The sequence below is a fragment of the Catharus ustulatus genome, chromosome 22 (assembly GCF_009819885.2).
Source record: "Catharus ustulatus isolate bCatUst1 chromosome 22, bCatUst1.pri.v2, whole genome shotgun sequence".
Classification (NCBI taxonomy): domain Eukaryota; kingdom Metazoa; phylum Chordata; class Aves; order Passeriformes; family Turdidae; genus Catharus; species Catharus ustulatus.
This window is the reverse complement of record NC_046242.1, coordinates 889,067-913,117: the sequence shown is the minus strand read 5'-3', so window position 1 is coordinate 913,117 and position 24,051 is coordinate 889,067. Positions and strand designations below refer to the sequence as shown.

Genomic DNA, 24,051 nt, shown 5'->3' with positions numbered 1-24,051 from the left:
TGAGGAGCTGAGCTGCAGCACACCAGCATCAGACAGGGGCTCCCTTACTCTCCATCTGCTCCACAAACTCTGCCCTCCTCCCTCCCTGAGGAGCCTTGAAATCAATGTGCCAAAGGGAAATCGGCTCCAGGCTCTGCCAAAGGAGCAGCCCTGGCACTGCAGAGGATGTGGCAGGAAGGTGCTGCTTGCCCAGGGCAGGAGGACAAGGGAAAGCTGCCACAAGATGTCCTAGGAACCCCTCTCATCCATGGAAAGAGCCTGGAGAGGGGATCTGGGCATGCAGGGGCTGCTTGGCAGGGAGTGCTGGAGTGTGCAGCCTGTGGAAGCTCTCCAGGTTATAAATGAGGCATCTCCAGAGACCTCATTCATTTCACCCATAATAAAATTACCACTTTCCAAAGGGAAAAGCCCCTCTGAAGGGCTTCAGTCAAAGCACCCCGTGGGACAGCTCAGTTCCATGTGCCTGTGCTCAGCCTCAGGCCTGAGCCAAGGATTACAGAGCTGCTTGGGGGCCACTGAGGGATTATGAGCAGCACAATCCACTCCAAACCCAGCACAGCCTTGTGCCCAAGGTCTGACAGGGCACAAAGCACCACTGTCACAACCTCCCCTGGGCCTTCTTGGACCTGTGCCTTTTCCAAGCAGTCCATATTCAACCACACCAAATCCACTCACTTTTGTCCCCAATATAAAAGAAAACCTGAAACAGCCCCCCCACCATTCATGTTCCTGTATAGGCTGAGAGTTGTGATTTTAAAGAAGAAAGAGCTGCATATCTGCTACCTGCCAACACCTCCTTATTCCAGTTCCTGTCTCCTTGCAATGCTCTATTTCACTGCAGTTTAAAAACCAGGCAGCTCTCCACACAAACAGGGAACAGGATGTTCTTCCACAGAGCTGACACTGGCAGAGCTCCCCACCCCTGATGTGGATTCCTGACTTTGACACCTATCAAAGAAGGGAAAACAGACATTCAGACGAGTCAAACTTTGCCATGAACAATAGGCAGCAACACATCCACCCCATGGGTGCAGAGCAAGGAGCTGCTCCAGTGGAGGCAGGAAAGGAAGGCTCTGAAGTCATCACAGTTTCACTAGGACGGCTTAAAATTCGAGCTTTAATTGAAATGGAAAGAAACATTCCAAAAGGATGTATTTTTTATAGGTCTGAGTTACCCAATTTAGTTTTCCTTGGATGTTACTGCAAACATGAACATTAAACCAAAGTGCCACACAGGAGAGAACTGAAGAAAGGACAGAACCGTTCCCCAGCACAGGGGATTGGACTAAAGGTCCAAATGTGTGATGCCCTGTGTCAGCTCACAGGATGTGAGCACATCCTTGAATCACCTGAAGCAGCTTCTGAGCACTGACTACATCAACAATTTCTGGCAAGTGTCTTCTCTGCCAGCAATAAATCCCAGCTCAATCCATATCTAAAATGATACAATTAGAGGGCATGTCTTTAAGAGCATTAAGTCAGCTTAAATTACTTGAGCAAAATTTTAAATATGTAATAGAAATCTAAAAAGGAGCAACAAAAAAAAATTGAGAGAGAACACCACTGCAAGAGTAATGCCAAGTTGTTACTTTTTTTTTTTTTTTAAACAGATCTGTACAGCAACAGAGCAAAGGATGCAGCGATCACAATTTCAACCAGACAGCAACCTAAGGGGACACTAATCCTCATACAGCAGAGCTGAAACACTCCCAACATTCAGATGCTCCAAATAATTTGGCTACCCTACTGCACTCCATACCAGTTCTACCTATATAGGACATTTTGGTGTGAAAAAGTTTCTGTAAAGTTCCCTTTGTTTCCAGTGTTTTTCTTGTACAAAATATTACAATGATTTTTTTATATATATTTACAGACTTGCACGGCTAGAAAAATATAAACTACAATTGGGCTTGGCAAGCAGTTTCTTTTCTTTAAATACACGACATTTCAGAGCAAAAATTGTAGTGGTAACATCCTGCACTCCAAGCCCCTGCAGGGAGAGCAGATCAAGCCTAAAATCCATGATTGCAGTGAGACACGGGAACGCAACTCCTCCACCTCCTGGCGCAAGGAAGACACAAGATGGATGCTGTTTGTGCAGGTTACTGGCACAATACAGAAAAATCCATAACTGAACATTAAATTCCTTAATAACATTCATTAATTTCGTAGGCAGGGCCTGTTAAAAAGAGGACAACCGATGTAAGTTTTGGGAAAAGCAGACACCGAGTTCGTGGGGCACGACACAGCCGGAACCAAGGCGTGCTTACCCCCCCAAGGCTTTTAGATTTTTTCCCATTTAAAATTTGAGCAGAGGTCAGGGAGGACTTTTTTTTGCTTTAAAGCTACAGTATCTGTCATTATGGCTTTGAACACCCCCTCTCAGGAGATGAGGTATCTGTTCTAGTGAAATGGTAACAGTTGAGTAAAACGTGTTTCAATGGACCACAAAACTCCGCAGGCAGGTGTGAACGGGGCTCCTCGGGGGAAGTTGCCAAACCGAATTGTAACAGTGCAAAACAAGATTTTGTCTTTTGTTTTTTCTCTGCAGAAAGAGTTGTCAAGGCATCTAGTAGTCGAGCCACCGAGCAAACCCTCTTTCCACCAGAGTCCTGTTTATTGACACCACCTAAAGGGAGGGGGAAAAAAACCCAAAGAGCAGATAAGTGAACAAGCCACAGCAACAAACACGGGTTCTGCAAGTTCCTAATCAACAATAAAAGATGATTAAGGTGCTTTCAGTATATACATCAATATACCCACCTCATCTCCCATCAAGTTCCACAGCTGTATCAGAGGCAGCCCTGTGACACTGTCATAATTTGTGACCTGGAAACACAGGAAAATGTCAGTGTGCAGCAATTCTGGTCCCAATTCCCTCACATGGCCAGCTACAGCCACTAGCAGAAGCACTTGGGAAGAGGTGAGCACCCCTGAACTGAGAGCAGGAGCTGCCTGCAGAAGTCTCTGGGACATCACCCAGGCCCTGTTGTGCTCTGTGAACCCATCCAGGTTCCCTGACCCCTGCCTGCATCAGAAACAAGAGGGAATACTCATCCCTTCCCAGCCCCAAGCAGATGGAAGTTCCCAGCCCCAGGATTTCCCAGGAGCCAGGCTGACAGGCTCTGGCCTTGTGTTTCATGTGACACAGAGTGCAGAGGACACCAGCAGTGCCATCAGCAGCAAGCTCCAGACATGTTCTGTACCTGTGCCACGAGGACAGCACCTCTGGTCATCTCACTGACAGCGGCGTCGGCCTCCGGGGAAAAGTGATCCTCATCTGTGGGAGGAGAGCAGAGAAAACAAACCAGGTCTCTCACAGACTTCACAAGCCACAAAGAACTACTGAGCTAAAATCCTCTGTCCTCCTGCAGGCACTGGCCAGAGAAGCCTCATGGCCAGCTGATCCCATGCCTGGAGCTGCTGGCTCTGCAGGGGAAGGGCAAGGAGCTCCCTACAGCCACCAGCCATGACTGAGTGAACACGAGCAGCTGATCAATCAGGAGGTTTCCAAACCAGCAAAGTACATTTCTGCAGCACCTTGGAGCTGCCATTGGTGTTTTGACCCTCAAACTAAGCTCAGGTCCCTCAGGGCTTTGCTGATCCTGTACAGAGGGCACTCCTGGCACTGGGAACCCAAAGTGACTGTACCACAGGTGCCCAGCACCTGAGCAGAAACAAGGACAAAAAAAGCAAACCAAAGTGCTCCTAGGCAGTGACTGACATTCTCCTAGTGCTTGCAGGCACTTGCTTGGTGTTTGAACACAGAACTTTACAAATCAGTCCTTTCAGGAAACGTCAGGTATTTGTCTGCAGATTAAAAACTAAGTTTGCATTTACAGCAGCTCTGTGACAGAAGAATTAGAGCAGTTACAGCTACTGCACCTAACACCCTGCCAGTCCTGCCAGCTTGCTGCTTAGGACAGTAATTCATTCTCCACTCCAAGCAGGAATAAGCCTGGACATTTATCATCGTTCCCTTGCATTCTGACAGGTTATGCCATGCTAGCATATTTAGAAGAATACAATACAGTTTTTCCAATCCTTCCTCTTGTCACATCAGAGGCTGCACTGGCAATAGGAGGTAGAAGGTTTAGACAGAATCATGGCTTGGACACATCTGGCATCCATGGAAACCTGCAGGAGAAGGGCCAACAGCACATCAAGAGCTCCCTTACCTGGAAGTGGCACCACATTGTCAAGTAAAACTTCTGCTCCTTGGAAAGGTAGTGTTAAAAAATCAGACCTTAAAGAAAAGAGGATCAGAGTAAGAACAGGGCTTTAAATCACTCCTACATTCCTCAATGTGACATTGATTAATCAAATTGCTCTTAGAGGAATTCAGTTTTAAATTAATGACAGTCAAACAAAAAAAAATAAAAATCAGACAATTCTCCCAGCACTCTAAGAGCAGCAATAAATTGTCTGATTAACATGCCAAGCTGGATCAGGCTCTAAGCAAAACCCACCTCCATCAGGGAGGCTGTGCTGCCTGTCTCCCAGCTCTAGGGCACAATCAAATATTTAATGGGCTTGTGTAAGAAATCCCTGATTCAACACAGCTGTCCCAGACAGTGGGGCTGGAGCATCGAAAATCAGGAGCTTATTCCTGGCTCATCAATCACTTACACTTCAAGGCCTCCTGAAGGCATCCTTTCCCTCAGCCTCCACACTGAAGTGGCAGAAGCTGCCATTTCCTCTCCCCTCCCTCCAAAGAAGCCTTGCAGGAGCTTGCTGTGCTCCTAGGAACCCACACTCATTGCTGAGCTGCACCTTTCCACCATTTCCATTTCAGCTGGGGAAAAACCTTTAAGAACTCAAACTGCACAGAGTCCTCTGATTAGGATTTGAGGCAGACATGGCCTCAGGTCTTGGGAGAGGATCTACAGACCTGATTTGCCTGAGTGTGTCAACCTTCACTTTATCATATCCTCCATAGTCCACGTATTTGAGCTCCACCTCATCGGTCTCCTCAAAGTAGCTGATGACTTGAGCCCGGAGCCATGCCCCATCCAGGCCTGGAGCTGCACAGATAATACCAACTGCAAAACACCAGAGCACGGAGAAGAAAGGCTCAGGGTAAGTGCATTTCCAAAAATCAGCACTTCAGGCACAAGCAGTGCTGCTCAGTTACCTATGGAGAACCAACAGCATTTCTTAGGCTGTTTGCATCTTCCTCCAACACCCCCCCCAGCCCCAGCACACCAGGCCTGCAGCTGAGACACAGGACTGGTGGGTTTTACTCTCAGCTCTGTCTGCCCTGCCCAGGTACCCAGCTCCCTTCCAGCCTTTGGGCAGTACCAGCAAGGTCTGTGTGCACAAAGGAATACACAACCCCTTCCCATGTGATGTACCCTTTACACCAGGTGCAGACATGGTGACAGACACAGTGACACTATGAAGGTGTGGGAACAGCTCCACACTTTGTCAGCAGAAATACCCCAGATGCCAGGTTGATTGGAAATAATCTGAGACAGGCTTGATCTCACTCTGAATTTCAACATGCAGCTGCGTGGCTCAGGAGGTACTCCAGGGATGAGCAGGGTAAGGGAGAGCAGAGCAACATCTGCACTCTGGCAGCAGCTTGAAGATGAGATGACACATGAGCCATCACATCCTCATCCACTGGGAACTTCTCATGCCTGACTCTGGGACAGCAGGTTTGCACAGGAGCCCAGAACTTTCTCAACAGAACAATGTGTGAGCATCCATGACTTGCCTTCTACTGGAGTGGGCAGGGTTGGAATTTCAGGCTGAGAGTAGCAGGCAAACATCTGCTGGTCAAGGCTGCGCAGCACGTGGAACGTGGGGTGCGTGTGCTGCTGCAGGAACATGTGCCCTGCATCCACCTGGTGTGCCACCACCACCTCCACAGTGACTCCATCGGGGAGGAACAGCTGCCATGGGGAGGAAAAAGTGTCATGAGTGTTCCTGGCAATGCAAGCTGCAGCCCCAGCACAGCCAGAGCCAGGACTCACCCAGGCAGATACGAGCAGGGAGTGAAGTGGCAGCGGCATCGGCGGAGGGAGGGTGTAGATGTTGGTGAGACACAGCTCTTTGAACTTCTTGCCAATCAGGCTCAGAACTTTCTCTACTTGATGAGAGGTCCCTGCAAGACAAAAATCCCATGGGAAGTCTGCAGTGTGGACATGCTGAGGACACCTCCAGTCCTCACTTGAAGAAATACAACTGCCAGGATCCTCCTGCACTACCTCAGCAGTGTAAGTTCTAACAGGTTGCCCAAAGGAGTTTTGAAAAAAACTCAGAAGTCACTAAATCCATTTAAATTCCTTGCTCATCTAGTTAAGTCCCCCAAGATACACATTAGGCCATGAATAGAGAGACATTCCACTCACCTTCGATGTGACAGACTTGGGAGTCACGGAAATAAGGTAGTGTTGAGACATAAATTTTGGCACCAGACGCTTGCCTCAGGTAGCTCATAAACCTCCCCTGTTTGCCAATCAAGCGGCCAACTAATTCCTTCAGGAAAGGGACAAGAGAGCAACAGTCAGGAAGAGAAATGCAGATCAAACATCCCTGCTCTCTGGCTTACATCACCCACATTCTCAGCTCCTCTATCACAGGCAGGATAAATACAAGGCAGTGCTGGACCAGCACAGAGTTCAGCTGGTCTGGGATCAGTTCAGATCAGTAAGCACAGATCATTTTGACACTCCCCTGCTCTTAATACCTGTGTACCCTCAAAGCCTCCTGGATGCTTTCAAAGCACTGGACTCTCACTGGATGGAAGATATGGGGAATAACAAATTCAGCAAGCACCATTCCCCTGGGTGTACCCTGGAGTGCTGCTTGTTTACAGCTGTGCACTGGCTCTTCACTCCTGCGAGTCCTAACGGGAGCAGAACGCTCCAGTGCTCCTGGACTTGCTGCTGATCTCCCTGGGATGGCACAGAGGCAGCACCACACCAGGAGGAGGCTGTGTAGGGCAGGATGGTGAGCAGGCCAGCTGCTGGTTACCTTTGGGACCTCGATTTCCCAGATAACGAAGTCTGGCTTGCTGGATCCTCCTTCCAGCTTCGCGTTCTGGCGAGCCACCGTCTTCCTCATGGCACTGCCACTGTCCACAAAATCCACACTATTTACATCTGAACCTACAAGACAGGCACAAGCATTCAGACAGCCCCCAAGACCCACACTTACACTCCCACCCCAAAGGGAAGGGCTGGAGAGTGACCCCAGTGCCAGGTGTGCCCACTGGGAGGTGTGCTAGGGGGGCTGCCTTTTGCCCAAATTTGCCCTGTGTTTGAAGAAACAAGGTGCAAGAGCTGAAGTGTATTTTGGTCCCAAACCATCAGCTGATACCAGGGACATTTCTACTTGGGAAAAGGACAAACTCCAACAGCTCCTCCTGACCAGATCTCAGATACAGCCACTGTCACATGAGCTTGGTCCTTCATCCCCCTTAAGAAGCAGAAGCATGAAGATCTCCACTTGCTTGCAAGTATTCAGAGCTTTGGTGAGAGACCAAAGAGAAAAATGAACCCAACAGCTGCTTCACATTTGCCACATCTTAATGGGTAACACAGCACAGAGGCTGAGAAAGGCCAAGGGTGCAGCTGCTGGCATTGGCTTTGCAGGCAAAGGGAAGATTTAAGACTCACAGCCTGGACATGAGGGCCAGCTGGGTGCCTGTGCTGTTGTCCAACACTGTCACCTTATCAGCTTTACCTGCTGTGTTCCCCTCTCCCCACCCTCAGTGTCTCAGTGTCACCAGGCTCCACAACTCCTGCACTTCCTGTAACACCAGCACTCACAACAAGGCAATGCCATTCTCCTCCTGGGGTTACTTCACCAGTGAAAACATTCTGGGTTCAGTCCTTTATTGCTGGCAAACTCAACCCCCATGCCTTGACATGAACAGTGCTCCAACTGCTTTGTAGCAATTACAGGAGACATCCCCTGCCATTAAGGGCTGTTGGCACCACAGGGTCCTACAAAGGATTTTAACATCCATCCCCAAGGTCACACAGGCTAATGTTTGCTCAGACAGCTTTGCATGTACTGTGCCAGGCACACATCATCCAGCATCTACAAGGAAAAAGCAGCATGGACAGATGGGGGAACTCCATGAATATCGCTCCCTGTTGGGATTTCTTGGCATGTACCTGCCCCTCTGAACAAAAAGGCTTCAGGGTAATTCTGTGTAACCAGCTGATCTTCTCACAGCTCATCAGAGCTCTGCTCTGGCTCCTCCAGCAGCACCTCAGAACCTGCCTCACCCTCCTGTCAGCAGCAGCCCATAAACAGGGGGAAGCACCCAGGGGTTCCTAGGGGTCACCAGAAACCACTGCTATGAGGTCTCACACCTGCAAGCTGCTCCCCAGCAATGCCTGCTCACTGCACTTTTTGGAGGAGGATTCTCCATCCCTTACCTTCAGAGTGATCTCCATCCGTGCCTGGCGCACTGCTGCACTCCTGACTCGGCTCTGGCCCGTCCTCTCTCAGGATCCCGTTGCTGTAGGGCACTGTGCTGCCCTCGGGCAGCCCTGGAGCACAGGGGGCCTCTGCTGGTACCAAGCCCTGCTCAGCACAAGTGTCTGGGGCTGAGGATGTGTCCAGTGAGTCCGAGTGCTGCTCTGATGTGACAGACAGCACCGTGCTCTGCAGGGGCTCCTCCACACTCGTCTCCCCTCCAGGTGTGTGTGTGCCATACCCCGAGTCCTCCATGGCTAAAGGTGACTTTTCCAGAGAGTTCTCCACATGAGTCCGATCAACTCCTGGGGACTCCCTGCACACCTGGCTCTTCACCCCACAGTCCTCTGTGCTCCCCTGAGCAGGGCTGGCCCAACAGCCATGTGATGAACAATCTGTCACACCCTGACCCTGCTCCTCTGCCCTGCTCTCATCAGCTGCTGAGGCTCCCTCCATGAGCACCTGACCAGAGGCAGCAACACTCTCCACCCCCAGAGGAGCCTCAGCTCGGCTGGCAGTGGCCTGGCAGAGCCAAGGGGATGCATCGCCTGCAGAACCCGACAGCACTTCCTCAGTTGCTGCCAAAATGACCTTGGAAATTATCTGTATTGCTACTTGCTCAATTTTCTCAACTTCCTTGTCCAAACTCACTCCTCCAGTCTTCTCTCTTTCCAACTCATCTCCTTTTGGCTGAATGTCCTTCTGACACCCTGGTATAGCATCAGTGATTGACTCGGACATCTCTTCCTCCCTGGACTGCTTTGGACAGGCAGACTCTGAACTCCCTGGTAACACACTCACTGCAGAATCCTCGTGACCTGATACAACTTCAGCTTCATTGAGAAAGGCTTCTGGGGCACTGGCTTCTTTCTCCAATCCCAAGCAACAGGCTGTCACAGAGCCAGCATCTGACTGCACCATTCCTGGCATCTGCTTTTCCTTGGGGGGCTTAAAGGAAGACTCATCCGACTGCTCTGTGCTGCTGATGTCCTCCCTGACTCGCAGAGTCTCCCGTGCCAGGGGTGGCTGCTGGCCTTGCTGTGCCCCTGAGCCTTGCCCCAGCGCGTGGCTCAGCACTCCATGGTCACGCTCCGCGCTCTCGGAGAGCAGAGGGAGCGAGGCACGAGCAGGGACGGCGCTCCCCTCTCGAGATCCTATCGATTCCAGCTTTTCACTGTCGTCCTCGCAGGGGCAGGGCCCGGCTGTCGCTGCCGACAGCTCGGGGAGGTCCCGGGGCAGATCCGGCCTCTCGAGAGCTGGGCGCAGGGGAGAGGGCGTCGTCGGGGAGGTCGGGGCTGGCTTCTCCAGGCACTGCTCCTCCGGCACAAGAGGCAGTCTGCGAGGAACACATGCTCCCACCCTGGCACGGCCATCACTCTCTGAGACTGCTTCCTGCTTCTCCCTTTCAATGGCTATTGCCTGTTGGTTGCAATAGCCCGAGTGCTTTTTTCTCCAGGAATAGATCCACCAGCAGCCAAGAAGTGCCAGCACTCCAGGAATGGCATAGGGGACAAAATTGCGGAAGCGTAGAGCCATCTTACAGAGCCTCAGCAGTTACACCTAGGAGAAACAGAAATCACGTTACAATAGTCCCAGGGAAGGTGACAGGAAGGCTGAGGTCCCATAAGTGCCTTGAGGTATTGCTATTAGCATGGTCAGGCTTGTTTTCCAGCTGCTCCAGAAATTCACATCTCTGCTCTGCCAGCACGCCACAGAACAAGATCCTTACCCAAGACTAGGGATATCTGGACATGTCTCATCATCACACTCAGTGATTTCACCCTTCCTCACCCCTGCACTTAATTGCCTCCTGCCTCCTGTGCAGGTCAGTCCTGCCCCCAGGGCAGGCTCCAGCACAGCAGGTTCCACAGCACGGGGCTGGGCTCACAGCCCGGCTGGACCACAGCATTCCTTGGCACACAGCAGGGCTCCCCAGCTCTCCCCCTGAAAGGCAGCACCCCATTCCCCTGGGCTCTGCAGTCTGACAACACACACCTCTACAAAGCCTTAGGAATGCAGCTCCACAGTTTATTCTACACCCAAATCCACTACACTGCCACTCCCCAGACTCAGAAGCTGACAGCTCTCCCTTTTCCTCAGCGAGGTCTGTGACCTTCCCACCTGGACACCCAGCCGTGCTCCTTCACCAGCCAGCCTCACCTGGGTCACACGAGGCAGGGCTGCCATGCCTTTCCTTTTCCTTAAGGAATGTCTGCAACTGGAGTGCAAAGCTAAACTCTTACCACATCCCAAAGAGCCTTGCTGCAAAGCACTTACGGTTTATATTTGCACTGCACAGGAATTAAAACAAAACACCACGTGTCTGAGGGTGCTTACACAGACAGGCTTTAATCCAAACAGCCCTCAAGACTCCTGCCAGCAAGCAACAAAAATAAAGATTGTTTTCAGGAGATAGCAAAGTCTTAGAAATGGGAGCCACCCACTGGAAAAGAGCATTATCTGGTTCCTCTTTAGGAACATAACATTTCTATGACAAGATAGGACAACAAGGCAGCCGGCCCCACGCTCAGTGTGTCTCAACCAAAGAACCCCTTCTGTTATCAGGGCTAACACCCCAATCACAGCTCCCAGTGCAACACTCCTTCAGGCCACAGTCTCCACAAGGAGCTGATGACATTCTAGCTGAGGTACAAAACCATGCCTCCCTCGGGCTCAAAGCCAGTGTCAGAGCCTCAGATAATTTCATATTCACCCAAGATTTCTCACCTCCTCCAGCCACATTCTCCATTCCACAGGAGCAGCCACACAACTTCACCCACACTAGCTCAGACCCTGCCTTGCTTCCTGCAGGGCCCAGACACTGAGACACACAAATGAATGAATGAATAGCAAAGGCAGGGACTAGAAAATTGCTTGTTCAATCCCAAACGAAAGGTCAGCTGCAGACACAATTTAAGTTCAGCAATATTCCCAGTACATCACAAATAAGGCATTTATGTTGTTCTACACGGGAGACTTGTGTGCTCATCAGACATTTGTATCTGATTAAATAAACTAAATAACTAAGAAGTAACTAAACCCCAGTTACTCCCAGCAGGCTGGGAGTCAGGGAGCAGGGCTCACTGCTGAGGGTGAATCCTCTGTTAATGGCAACATCTGGGATCCTGGAATTAAAAAACCAACAAACCTATGCAACACCGTGGCTGTTTTGTGCCTGGAAGCTGGCAAACAGAAAGGGGGAAGCCTGTACACTCCCAAGACAAAAGGGTCCCCTTTATGCTGCCCAGCACAATGGCACATTGTGAGCTGTGAGTGCTCATCTGCTGCGTGCCCAAGTTGTTGTAATTAATGCAGAACTACCATACAAGCTGTCTCTCAGGCGTACTACAAACCCAAATTACAGTAGCTCGCATAAGTCCATTCCCAGCATGCATTCCCAATTAAACAGACAGCCCTATTATTATCTGATTCCCTACTAAGTTGCACCAACTGTCCAAACCATGGTCCCACACAGTTCTGCAGCACGGGGAGACAGTTGCAGAATGCCCCAGAGGGACAAGCCTGTCCTAAAGTCTGGCAGACAAAACAGTTCTGTGAATCATTCTGAACATTATCATCGTTTAGGATAAAGATCTTCACTCCTCTGAGATACCTGGACTGCTGGATTAGCTGAGGGCTCCTTGCAATGCTCATTTGATTTCATGTTTTTGATTTATCATTTTAGCCAGGGCTGCATCACTACCAGGATCATGTTCAACAGGAATTCCACATCCTCCCATCAGTGAGAGCAGGCTGAAAGGCAGTGGCTCTGCACGAGATGCCAGCAGACATCCCGGGGTGCTGGGTTGGCTGGGGAACAGCTCAACACCAACAAACATCTCCTTACACAGACCTGGCAGGAAGGCTCTGCCACGAGACCTTGCCATGCTGGTCACAGCCTGGCTGTGTGTGATGCCTGAGGACAGCAGACCAAACCTGCCCATCCCAAGGGCTGTGACACTGCTGCTCCTCCACTTCCCCCCCAGGAGAGCTCCCACAGCCACTTCCCAGCCTGTCCCACAGCCATCTCGCTGCTGCTGGTCTGACAGCCAGCTCAGGACTGCAGTGGCGAGGCATCACTTCAACACGCTGGGGGAAGAAAGCCTGGGATTTTCCTGCCAGCAGCAGGACAGAAAATGGCAGTGTGTCAAATCACATGCCCTCAAGCAGTGCCAAGCAGGAGGGAGCTCAGCCCAGCAGGCCCCACGCTCTCCCTCTCCAGGCAGGAGAGCCAGCTGGGAAACGCAGCAGCTCCAGAGGCTTTGGACAGGAGAGGAGCAGCCTGCAGGAGCCAGAACCCCCAGAAAACACTGCATCTCCAGCCCTCCCAAGAGTGCTGCACCAAAAATAGTGCAGAACTCACTCACTGTATGCGCTCACCAGCCACTTCCACTTCCCTCTGGCACGCCGGGAATCCAGCCTAAATGTCACACCTTGTATCATGGGGCTGGAGAGCTGCAGCCAGGACATGGGACTTCTCCAACCTGCTAAATAATTCCCACAGCATGCCAGGATGGGATCAAGGCACCAGGGGGACAAGTAGGGGTCAGCTCTCCAAGTCTGTGTCCTGACTTGATTTATGGGAAACTGCTGGTAAAGAGCAAGGAGATGAAGACAAGACAGAATGCACACATCACCTACCTGAGAAAAAAACCAAGGGCAGCCAATTTACTCTGCTCGTTTACATTAGGGTCCCAGAGCAGTTCTAAGCCACCTTGTCTCCTGGCCAGGACACAGAGCCCTGAGCACTCACAGCCTTATAAGGTCAGAAATGTTCGCAGCACGAGGTTCCCAGGGACGCCAGATAATTCATTCTCCAGCTCTGAGAGGAGTTCAGCAAGCACTTGCTCAGAATCTCAGGGTTTTCTACACACAAGGAGGTCTGTTCTGAAGGTGAGCTGCTCCGAGTCTCCTCCAGGAGAGAGGCCAGGATGAGTCCCAAGTGACTGAGCCCCCATGCTCTGCAGGGACGGACCCTCAGCCGCTCCCGGCTCCTCCGCTTCCCTCTGCCCCTGCACTTGAGAGGTTTCCAAACCCTGAAAGCTGTGGAAATCAAGGCTGGAATTAAAGCCCGTCCTAAAGGATCACAGAGCAAATTGGAAATGCAGCTTCAACAGCAAGGCCAGGATGCCTCCTGACAAACCCTGTAGTTAGTGAAGCAGCAGTTGGGAAATAAATACTATCTGGGTGAAAGAGAACTGGACAGGCTGGCATGGTTCAAACTAAATGGGGCCACGTGGGCTCTTAAATTTTTCCATGCTAAAAATAACTGGTAGCACATGCTCTGCCTTATAGGAGGCATAGGAACAGGAGTTAACAAAAACCTAAGGAACTGGAGGCCCTACTGTTAAGATTAAAATAAGAAAAATTGCTGCACTGAAACAGAAGCGAGGACTTACATAACCCACCCTTGGCATGAGGCGTATTTTCATCGAAAGCTGAAGTGGCACGTGGCACTGCATCATCTAACTGCAGCTTCCCTGTGCTTTGGAGGAGATGAAGGAGGCAGAACATCCACAAGGAGGGAATCTCCTGCCAGGTCCTGCTGCAGCACGTGCTCCAGCTGTTCCAGCTGCAGAGCACAGGGGGTTTTCTCCCATGCAGGTCAGCAGCAGCCCTGGGGCTGAGTTCACAGGAGGGAGCTGTGAAGCCACAGAAGCCTGCCAGCCCTTGCATCACACACTCTGGATCACCAGGGTGTCACCAGACTGCACAGCCTGCCCAGTCCTCTCCCTGGCCAGCCTGGAGTACCCCTCAAAGCCAGCAGCACCCAGAGCTCAGACTGTGTGACTCAGAGCTCCAGCACCCAGAGACAGGCAGGAGCCAGGCCAGCAAGATCTCAAACTGGGTGGCACTTACTTTAACAGAAGCCAACAGGGAAGTCTCCCTGTACTTAACTAATTAAAGGCAAGTGCTGTGCAGTAATTTCTGCTTCAAACAGTAGCACTGAAAGACTAGAACAGCAAGAGATACCCCTTAAGCAGCACCACCTTTCCACAGCCCAGTGAACATGGGCTATGAGCCCCAGAAACAGGCTCCTCTCTGAATGAAAACATCAGTGAAGCCACTCCACAACCTCAGAGTATTTAAGAACCAGCAGTCTCCTATTTGCAAAAGGATAAATTGTGACTTAAATAAAAGGCTGAAAAAGCTGGTTGATGTAGAATTAAACTAGTGCTCTGGAACAAGAAACACCACTAACACCAGGCTGTCTTTTATCTCTGAGATAAGAACTGCTTTCAGTGTAACCAGCATCAGTGCTGCTCCTCCAAGAGCCCAGTCCCCCGTCACAGCTGGAGTTGCCACACTGGTTGTTGGTTCTGTGTTTTCTCCCACTCAGTAGCCCAGCCCTGGCCCAGCACAGCTCCCACAGCAGCCTCTGGACCAATGCAGGACTCAGAACTGTTCCTATTTATTTCCACACTCAGAGCTTTACAATAAAGGCATCAGCTTGGCCAATGGGTAGGTTTTAACAGATGTTTTGGAAATTATCAAGTTCAAAGGGACACAAACACCAATTCCCAAGCAACCCTCAGCAGTGCTCTCCTGGACTCAGGCAGGGCCTTGAGTGCTCCTGCTTTGCAGTAATGAACAGTTTGTAATTAACATGAACCCTATCAGGTTATCCAGCTCTGTACTGCTCTTGATATCTTATTACCTCCCTGCTCCAGTTGTTTCATTATTTATGGTTTCCTCACCCAAGTTACTGTCTCCTTGAGAATCCTCCATGCAGAGGGAGGCAAGGGAGCTTTTTCTCCACTTTCCCAGGAAAGTCTTTCAGATACTTCAGCAAAACTTCAAAACCTGGTTCTGCACCACTTTACCTGTACCCCCACAGTTCAGGCAAAGCAGATGTTATTACCTTTAAAACCTGTCAACACATTACAAAAGTCTGGATTTGGGAAAAGTTTTATCATCTTTCATTCTTTCTGCATTTTCACTCAGGCTGGAGAAAAGAATGTCAGAATAAACACATCCAATATTCAGCCTGTTGTGTTTGCTTCTACATAAGGAAACCAGTGCAGCCCTCACTGTGGGTAACACAGTGGAGTGGCCACTAAATGTACAGCTTAAAATGAAAATTGAAATGCAGCCACCTGAGTCAGATGCCTGGCATCTCTATCAATTTCCACAAACACAGACTAAACTAACCAAGGGCTTACAATATACTCTGCACAGGAGACAAAAAACAAAGGAGAATTTTCAAGGAGAGCGGGGAGATTTACAGCAAACACACTGATAGGGCTGCAGGAGCCAGGAGCCCAGAGCAGCAAAGACCAAACAGCTCCCAGGTATCTGGGGAGCAGCAGCAGCTCTGCTCACGGGATGTTTGCAGCCAGAGACCTTGACAAACAGCTTCCCAAAACAAGAGCTGGACTAGGCAAAAAAGCAAAAAGCACTGGAGTCTGGTTGGAAGCCTCATGGCCAAGGCTCGGCTTGGGGAGAAATTGTAGAAGCACTCAGAGAGGGAGGGCAGGAAAAATCAGTGAGCCTGTGCTGGGAGGGAAGAGCAAAGGCTTCTCTGAGAGTCACTCATGGTGAAGACACTTGTGTGCACGAACAAGGGCTATGAGGAGGGGCACAGCACCCTCCAACCTGAGCAGAGATCACATCACTGTGATCCCCACCACCCCAGCACCTGCCCAAAGCACTCCAGCACCTCTCACACACAGAACACAGGCTGCTCCTCTCCTCAGCTTTGCTTGAAAGGCAAAGCCAGGACACAGCTCAAGTGACCTTCCTACAGCCACATGGAGCTGGAGGAAACACAAGGAATGGAAGACAGGTATTCCATCTGGAGAGATGGGAGCCCATCCTCAACTTGAAATACTTAAGGGAAGGGATGTGCCAATTTTTCCTGCACCCCTGAACACCAAGGAATTCTTCCTTAGCCTGCATTTGAACAAGAAACCAAATACAAGCCCAAGCTCATAACAAAAGAGGTTCCTCTTTAAGGAACAGGAAAGCACAGGGTCAGAGCCCTGAGATTTATGGAGATACACATTGCAATCCTTGTCCCAGACAAAGCTCCCAATTCCCAGGTTCATCCCCAAGCAAAGCTAAGGCCCCTGATACCAGAGGCACATGAAAATCATGAACTTTTGCCAGGAGCTGCTGCTATTTATACCCAGAGTCAAACACCAGCCACAGCACATGGCAAGTTTTCATCCTCAGTGCCAGGTGGCAGCAGAGGTCAAAGGCAACCCCGACCAGGACAGGTCTGCAGCAGTGATTTGTTTGCTCAAGAATGATTTTAAATGACCTTTTATGACACATTCATCTCTGCTAGCAGTAATGCACAGGACCCAAAAATCCAGTCAGCTGATAAAATGCAGGACCAGAATCCACATAGTGGACAATAAAAAAATGTACAGTGAACCAGCTGAAGATGGAACATTTGAAAAAGAAGTTGGGGACATACAAGTATCTCCCCTTCTAGCAAATCCCCATGAGAAACAAATGCAACAGCTTCAATTTCCAGGAAATATTAAACACCTGCTGAATAAAATAGCTTTTCCTGAATATCTGAGCATGGCTGCCTAAAGTTAATCACCACTTCATGAAGTCTAACCAGCCATTTGCATCAAGAGCTCCACAGAAACACAGTAGTTAGAAATCAGGATTTTAAAAACGCTAATCATTAGATCTGAAACATGAAACAATTATAAGTAATTAATGCTGCAATTAATGCTTTTTATTAGCTCTAGATGTTGCTAGGGGCAACTGGGATACCAGCCCCAATCCTGTTACAGGCTCCCTGGACGCCAGAAATACCTTAAATCATTTTTTCACATCAGTTAAGTGCACGAGAAGGATGAGAGGCACAGATAAGTGGGCTATGTTGCTTTAAAAGCATTATGCTCTTCAGATAACTGCTCCTGCAGAAGTGCACTTGCTCTCCAATCCCCCTGCAGCCAGCCTGCAATGTTTTCAAAGTGAAGAGAGAGTCTCAGCCATCACAAATCAAACTGCTGCTGGCTCTGAGAGCTTTGGCTGCACTCCTGCAGCAAACTCCTGTCACAGTTAACTCCACAGGCAATCTGCACCTCCAGGAACAGGGAAACCGTGGTGGATCTGAGCTGCAGCTCCTGCCACCTCACACCCTGGTAGTGAGGGAACTCTAATCCCTCCCTCAGGCATTGTGGAGTGTCTAGGTTAAAGCCAAAGCTTTCTGGCAGTTCATAATTTTCAGTATTAGTATCCCAAAGTATCTCCAGTGTTCTTTAAGAAGAAATCCGGTTCCTAGGACAGGTTTCTAAACCAAGGGTGAATAAGGAGAGCACTCCCAAGTACAGAACAGCTACTAACACACAACAACTGAGCTCCTGCAGTGCCATCCACACCGACCCTGCAGCCCCAACAGATCATTAGTTTCGAGTCTGAGAGCAAACAGCCTGTTGCAGAAGACACTGCTTCAATTGTGGTGAGAGACTGATGTGCATAAACCCCCTGAGAGCTTCAAGAGTCCTTCAAGAGCTCAATGGAACACTTAAGCTGAGGGACTGTCAGGTGGGCAAGACCAGGATGGGAATCGATGCATGAATGGATTCCAGTGGGTACTATCCTACTTCAAGCACTGCTCAGGCTCTACAGGCTTCTCCCTCCTTCTCCCTTACTCGAGTTGTCATTTGTACTGTACAGCACGTGCAAGCACAGTAGGGAATTGAGAATGATACACAACGAGGCTGTGCTGCCCTTTTCCAGAACCACAGGTGAGCATCCCTAGATGACAGGTACAGCAGGAGCCTGCACACTCCTTCACCCCTTACACCAGCAGCTCCTTAAAGAACGAGGAGGTTAAGTGACCTGAACGGGCTCACACACTGATCCCAGCACAGCAAGCTCCGTCCAGCTGCTCTGCCAGCTCTGGCCCAAGCGCTGCTGAGCAGAGCTCCTGTCCAGGAGCTGCACTGCACACTCCACGTGCTCTGCCCTGCTCGGTAGATCATTCACAGCGGCACACAGCAAAGGCACAGCAGCACTTCCTCTCACCTGAGACAAAGTCCACAGCGCCCGATAACGCTCGGCAGGTGCAGCACAGCCCTGGAAACAGAGGAAGGCGCGATTTCTGCCGTCCCACAGCCCGGCTTATCCCAAGAGACAGGCTGCAGCCAAATGCAGCTCTTGGTGCCGTTCCCTGCTATTATGGATAACATCCACGAAGAGGATGCTCTTGCTGAGATGCCTGTCCGTTCTGTGGGCACTGCCTCGTGCAATTACAGGACTGCGGTGAAGAACTCGGCCGGGCACAGACCAAACTGCCCATTTCTGCAACAGCAGTAACTCAGATCGGCCTTGCTCCAATAAGGGGCAAGAAGAAAAAGAGCAAACAAGAGTTCTCCCAGGAAAGCAAGGCTACAACATCACTTCCTCAGTAGCAATATAATTTAATTCCTTTGCTCCTGCCTGTATTCCGTGCTGGCTTACAAACAAAAGGAGTCACTACGGCACATTAAAAGTTTTGCTAATAACAGTTTTTACGGCCCATTACCATAACACAGGCAAGGCTCGCCAGACCAGACACAGAGCAGACAGCACAAGGTGCCTTAATCTTCACCGCGGGTCTGCACCGCCCGTGCCATCTCCCGCCCTCACGCCAGGCGGCCGCGGCTCCCTCAGAACCGACCCGGCCGCACCGAGCCGGACACCGCGAGCGGAACACGCGGCTGCACCGCAGGGCCCAGCCCGGCCCGGCCGCAGCCCGACACGCACGGCTAGGGCACGGCCGGCCCGCGGCCCCGGGGCCGGAGCGCTGACCTTGGGCGGCGCGGGAGCGCTCCCGCCACGGCCGCACGCGGGCCGGGGGCGGCACGGCCGGGCAGCACCCTCAGCGCGCCCCGCAGCGCCGCCGCTGACAGCCGCGGGCCCCGCCGCTCCGCCGGCGCGCGGGCAGCGGCCCGGCGCGGTACTTACGGGTGTTCCGGCACGGCGGTGGAGCCCGGAGCGGTGGCGGTGACGGGCCCGGTCCGGAGCGGTGCCGGTGCCGCCCCACGTGCCCCGGCCGGGCCGCCCGGCTCGGACATGCAGCGACCCCGCCCGCCCGCCACGCCTCTCTCGCGAGAGCCCCGCCCCTCTCGCGAGACCCTCGCGTCCCGCGAGACCCCCGCGCGCGCGCGGTCCCGCCCCACGCCCTGAGGGAGCGGAGCCGCGGCGGCGCCGGGAGCGCTCGGGGCCGGGATCGTTCCCGCGGTCGTTCTGGACCGGGCCCGGCCGGGATCATTCCCGGGATCGTTCCCGGGATCGTTCTGGGCCGGGATCGTTCCCGCAGCAGTCACAGGACGGGTGCACACAGGCCCTGTGGGGCCCCCAAGGCCCAACCCGGCCCACTCCCGCGCCCCTCCAGGCCGCTGCCCTCATGCGGGTTTGTTTCCCGCGGGTCCCCGTAGCTCCGCTCCCTGTCTGGCCCCGGGGTTTCTGCGGGGCGCCCCGGTTGGCCTTGGGCACCTCCACAAATCGCTGGGAACGACTTCTGTCACTGCTGCTCAACCTACCACAGCACCCTGCTCCTGCCCGGCGCTGTGTTCTGCTGGACCCAAAGGGTTCGGCCCCGGGCCCAGAGCACCTCACTGCCTGCTACCACAGCCACACAGCAGGCAGGTGAATCTGAGCTTTAGACAGCTTTACACAAACGTTTGGCTGGTGGTGACACAGTAGTGAGCAAATATTAGCCAGAAGCTACAGCGATGGATTGGAACTGTACGGCTGAACTAGAATGAGAAATGCAAATCTGTGTTCAGGCAAAGTTATTGCTCAGCTGCGGCAGCACCAAGTTGGAATTAATAGAGACTTGTCATGTTATTGTGTAAGCCTTGTGACATTTCCCCTCAGGGCTTTTGGCATCCTTGCAGAAGACACAGTGTGTAAATGATTTCTCTGTCCCAAGGCAGCTCTGAGCTTTGGGGGATGCACAGCAGGGGAGCGTGGCTGGTCAGTGCTGGCAGGGCCACGCTGTGACAGCTGAGTCCAGGACAGCTCTGCCCAAGGCACTCGGAGGAGACTGGGAAATCATCGATGCCCTTCTAAGAGGGTTGGGAGTTTCCAGAGGAGCCTGGTGAGAGAGGAAAAGGCTCCAGGCTGTGGCAGGAGCAGCCAAGCAGCAGCCAGGCCTTGGTAAGAGTCTATGCTGACCTTTGTGGGGCATCGCTGGGAATTGTGTGTTACTGTGACACCCAGAGGAGTTTGGCATCCACCCTGGGTCTGCGTGGGAAGCGTTGTTTGGGAGCGATGTGTCCTCTCCAAATAATGCAGCAGGGCTGTGTGGAGTGGCAGGAGCCAGGTGGGTGCTGCTCCCTCCCGTGCAGCCAGGCAGATGCTGTGCTGCTTCAGGGCTGCTGAGGAGACTGCTCTGTTGGTCACTGCATCTGTCTTGGTGGGCACAGGTGGCTCAGGGTTTCCCAGCTCAGCTGCTTTTTCATCTTCTGAAACTGGAGCAGCAGACCAGGGAGAGGTGGTTCATGCTTTGGGGCAGGAGCTGAGCTAGGGTGAGTTACACACCAGAGCATACTGGGGTATCCAGTGGTGTCTGGGCAGTGCAGGGAAGCACTTCAATCCTCCTCCCTCCTTGAAAGCTTCCTGTTGGTGTGGCAGCCACCCTCCATCAGCCTCCTCCCTTTGCAGTACCCTGGGCTCATCCTGCAGAGCCACTGCTGCTCCAGAGCTCTGCTGCCTCTGCACCAGGTAATGCTGCACAAACCTGCACCAGGTAATGCTGCACAAACCTGCACCAGGTAATGCTGCACACACCTGCACCAGGTAACGCTGCACAAACCTGCACCAGTAATGCTGCACAAACCTGCACCAGGTAACGCTGCACAAACCTGCACCAGGTAACGCTGCACACACCTGCACCAGGTAATGCTGCACAAACCTGCACCAGGTATTGCTGCACAAACCTGCACCAGGCAATGCTGCACAAACCTGCACCAGGTAATGCACAAACCTGCACCAGGTAATGCTGCACAAACCTGCACCAGGTATTGCTGCACAAACCTGCACCAGGCAATGCTGCACACACCTGCACCAGGTAATGCACAAACCTGCACCAGGTAACGCTGCACAAACCTGCACCAGGCAATGCTGCACAAACCTGCACCAGGTAATGCTGCACAGACCTGCACCAGGTAATGCTGCACACACCTGCACCAGGTACTGCTGCACAAACCTGCACCAGGTAATGCTGCACAGACCTGCAGGCTCAGGGGCAGTTCAGAGCTGTGCTGAGCAGGCTGAAGTCAAACCTGCCCGTTGTTTGCTGACACGTGCCTGCAGCAGGCAGTTGGTGTGTGAGAGTGTAAATGAGTAACTTGGAGAAATCACAGTCACGAGTAGGATTGGCCTTCCTAAATCATTGATTTGTGTATTTTTCTGTGAAAAGTTCCTGATTTGCCTCTATCTTTTTGTTTAGAGCAGTTGGGAATTAATACTAAATACCCACTTAGAAACTACAATGTGTGGCACACACGAAGTGGAAAAATCCATCGGTGTTGAGACTTTGCCCTTTTGGTGTCCCTAATCTGAGGATCTCCGAAGTTTGTCCGTTAAGAATTCCCAACCGACAGCCACCCTTGGCTGTTGGTGTTGGGCAATTCCAGCGTTTTCAGTGCCTGGTGGTCAAACAGGCAGGGATTTGTCAAGGTCACAGCCACAGCCTGTGAGACACACATGGGGACAGGACTGCTGAAACCTCTTGTGCACTTGGCCATTTCATTCCCCTGTGCCCTCACAGCCCAGGAGGAGGAGGAGGAGGAGGAGGAGGAGGAGGAGGAGGAGGAGGGCTGGATGAGCAGCTCTTCAGCATTTGCACTGTCTCGCTGCTCAGCCAGCTCTCCTGAGCAGACCTTGCTCTCTCAGTACCTAACTGGGGGTGGAGGCAGCAGAACAGACATTTCCAGTTTGTCTGAAGGACAGTAAGCCATGAGAAAAAAAAATACAATTTAATAATTCAGGGGGATTTTCTTGAGCATATAGTTACTCCTGGCTATTTATAGCACCATCATTTAAATAGCCCAGAAGATCCCGTCATCAGAGGTTTTTAATGATTCCTTTGAAGAACAAACCCATACTTGTTTGAACAAGTCACATCATGGGAGTTGTTTTTGTACCCTTCCCACCCACACAAGCCTGGGAGTAATTTTCATTTGAGAGCTTGCTAAGCAGAGGAACAGCCAACTGAAGAGCCCCTGTTGGAAGGCACAAAGGATTCACACCTGAAAATCCTCTCTGATAGGGGAAAGGCATTTCAGTGCCATAGGAATTGGCTTTGGCAGTTAGTTCTGTGACACAGGTAGCTCAGGTGGCTCATCCATCACCTGTCCCCTGTCCTCAGAGGGACCTTAGGGGGGACAGACACATAAAACACACTTGGTGATGGCACAAGTGACCAAGCAGAACCCAGTCCTGTGAGAGGCCCTAAGGGAGCAGGTATCACCCATCTCACCTGGACAGCTTCACCACCAGCTCTGAGCCATCCTGGGCTCAGCCATTAACAACTTTCTTTTCTTCCTTGTGCAGTTTTTATCTCCAGAACAGAATTCACTCCCCAGGTTCAAGTAAGTTCTGCATTTTTACTTCATTATTTTCCTTTGTAAAATATTTCAGCAGCATCAGCTGGGCAGGGATTTTGGAGCTATTTCCTTAGAACTGCCTGCTCCAACAGTGCAATTTTCCCCTAAATACAGTTTTTCCGACTGTATATGTAACTAAAACAAAACTCTCCTTTCATTCCCTCCCTGTGGCTACAGTGTATTTGTGATCCCAAGCAGCAGGGAGGCTCCACTGTCCAGAAGAGGAGCTTGAGGAATGTTTGTGAGAGCAGTGATTGAGCAGGTGCTGCTCAGGAGCTGGCTCCTGCTCCAGGTCCAACTCAGAACTAGGGAACATTTCCTCCAAAGTAAAGAAAATGCAATTTAACAGCTCACACACTGCTGCTCTTCCACTGTGCAGCCCCAGCTGGCAGCAGGAGCACAACAGGAATCACCTGTCCAGGTGTCTGCAGCTCTGTTTGTTCACTGTGCAGGAACAATAAGATGTCTCAGAAGAAGTCAATGCAGTCACACTTTAATGTGTCTTTACATCCTTTTACGACTCACAAAGCCAGAATATAAGTACTTATACATTTTTAATGGGAAAGTAATGTATCCCCCTAAAAGAAAAATAGATGTGATTAATCATTTGTCAGAGAAGTTGCCTGACAGCTGAAACCTCAAGCTTCTAGGCAAAAAAAAGCTCAAATAGACAAATTATACTGAATTGTTCTTTAAAGACCAAGCAGCTGTTTTATTACAATATTAAATTTACATTTTAAAAAGAAATATTCTGATTTATTATTCAGTTATGATAATCTTATTGAAGTGACATGAAATTCATGATAATGGACTTTCTTCTTCCTCAGTCACCGCAGGCAATCTCAGATCTGTGCAGGATCCCACACCCAGAGCAGCACCAGTCTGGGAAGACAAACCCCAGACACTGGATTTTAACTGGAATTTTAATTTTCCCCAGAAGAAATAGGGGGTTGGGCTGTGGAACGGGGCTGGATCCCTTGGTTCAGCCCCAAAGCACCCACCCAAAGTGTGCCAACAGAGAGAGAGAGGACATCAGCATCCAGCACCTCCA

General features: G+C 51.2%; 1 protein-coding gene across 3 annotated transcripts; it reads right to left on the bottom strand.

Annotated features, from left to right (window-relative positions):
• Positions 1-1,088: 1,088 nt before the first annotated feature.
• On the bottom strand, positions 1,089-19,436 carry AKAP1 (A-kinase anchoring protein 1). Of its 3 annotated transcripts, XM_033078410.1 has the most exons (12): positions 19,351-19,402; positions 13,078-13,479; positions 8,397-9,996; positions 6,982-7,115; positions 6,357-6,483; positions 5,979-6,109; positions 5,720-5,897; positions 4,892-5,042; positions 4,179-4,246; positions 3,207-3,280; positions 2,764-2,829; positions 1,089-2,629 (listed from the first exon to the last, which is right to left on the bottom strand). In XM_033078410.1, the coding sequence occupies exons 3-12, from the start codon at positions 9,970-9,972 to the stop codon at positions 2,570-2,572; spliced, it is 2,565 nt and encodes an 854-aa protein (XP_032934301.1). In that variant the 5' UTR covers positions 9,973-9,996; positions 13,078-13,479; positions 19,351-19,402; the 3' UTR covers positions 1,089-2,569. The 3 variants fall into 3 exon arrangements, with proteins under 3 accessions (XP_032934301.1, XP_032934300.1, XP_032934302.1); XM_033078409.1 differs by lacking the exon at positions 13,078-13,479 and having other exon boundaries at positions 19,351-19,436; XM_033078411.2 differs by lacking the exons at positions 13,078-13,479; positions 19,351-19,402 and adding an exon at positions 10,597-10,667.
• Between the last annotated feature and the right edge of the window lie 4,615 nt (positions 19,437-24,051).

What these genes read in the sequence shown, in the direction of transcription:
- AKAP1 (XM_033078409.1), bottom strand. Translation starts at nt 9,972, where the DNA reads ATGGCTCTACGCTTCCGCAATTTTGTCCCCTATGCCATTCCTGGAGTG. An exon ending in CAATGTGGTGCCACTTCCAG is followed by an intron (nt 3,281 to 4,178) that starts GTAAGGGAGCTC and finishes CTCCTCCCACAG; the next exon opens with ATGAGGATCACTTTTCCCCG. An exon ending in GTGCTGTCCTCGTGGCACAG is followed by an intron (nt 2,830 to 3,206) that starts GTACAGAACATG and finishes CTGTGTTTCCAG; the next exon opens with GTCACAAATTATGACAGTGT.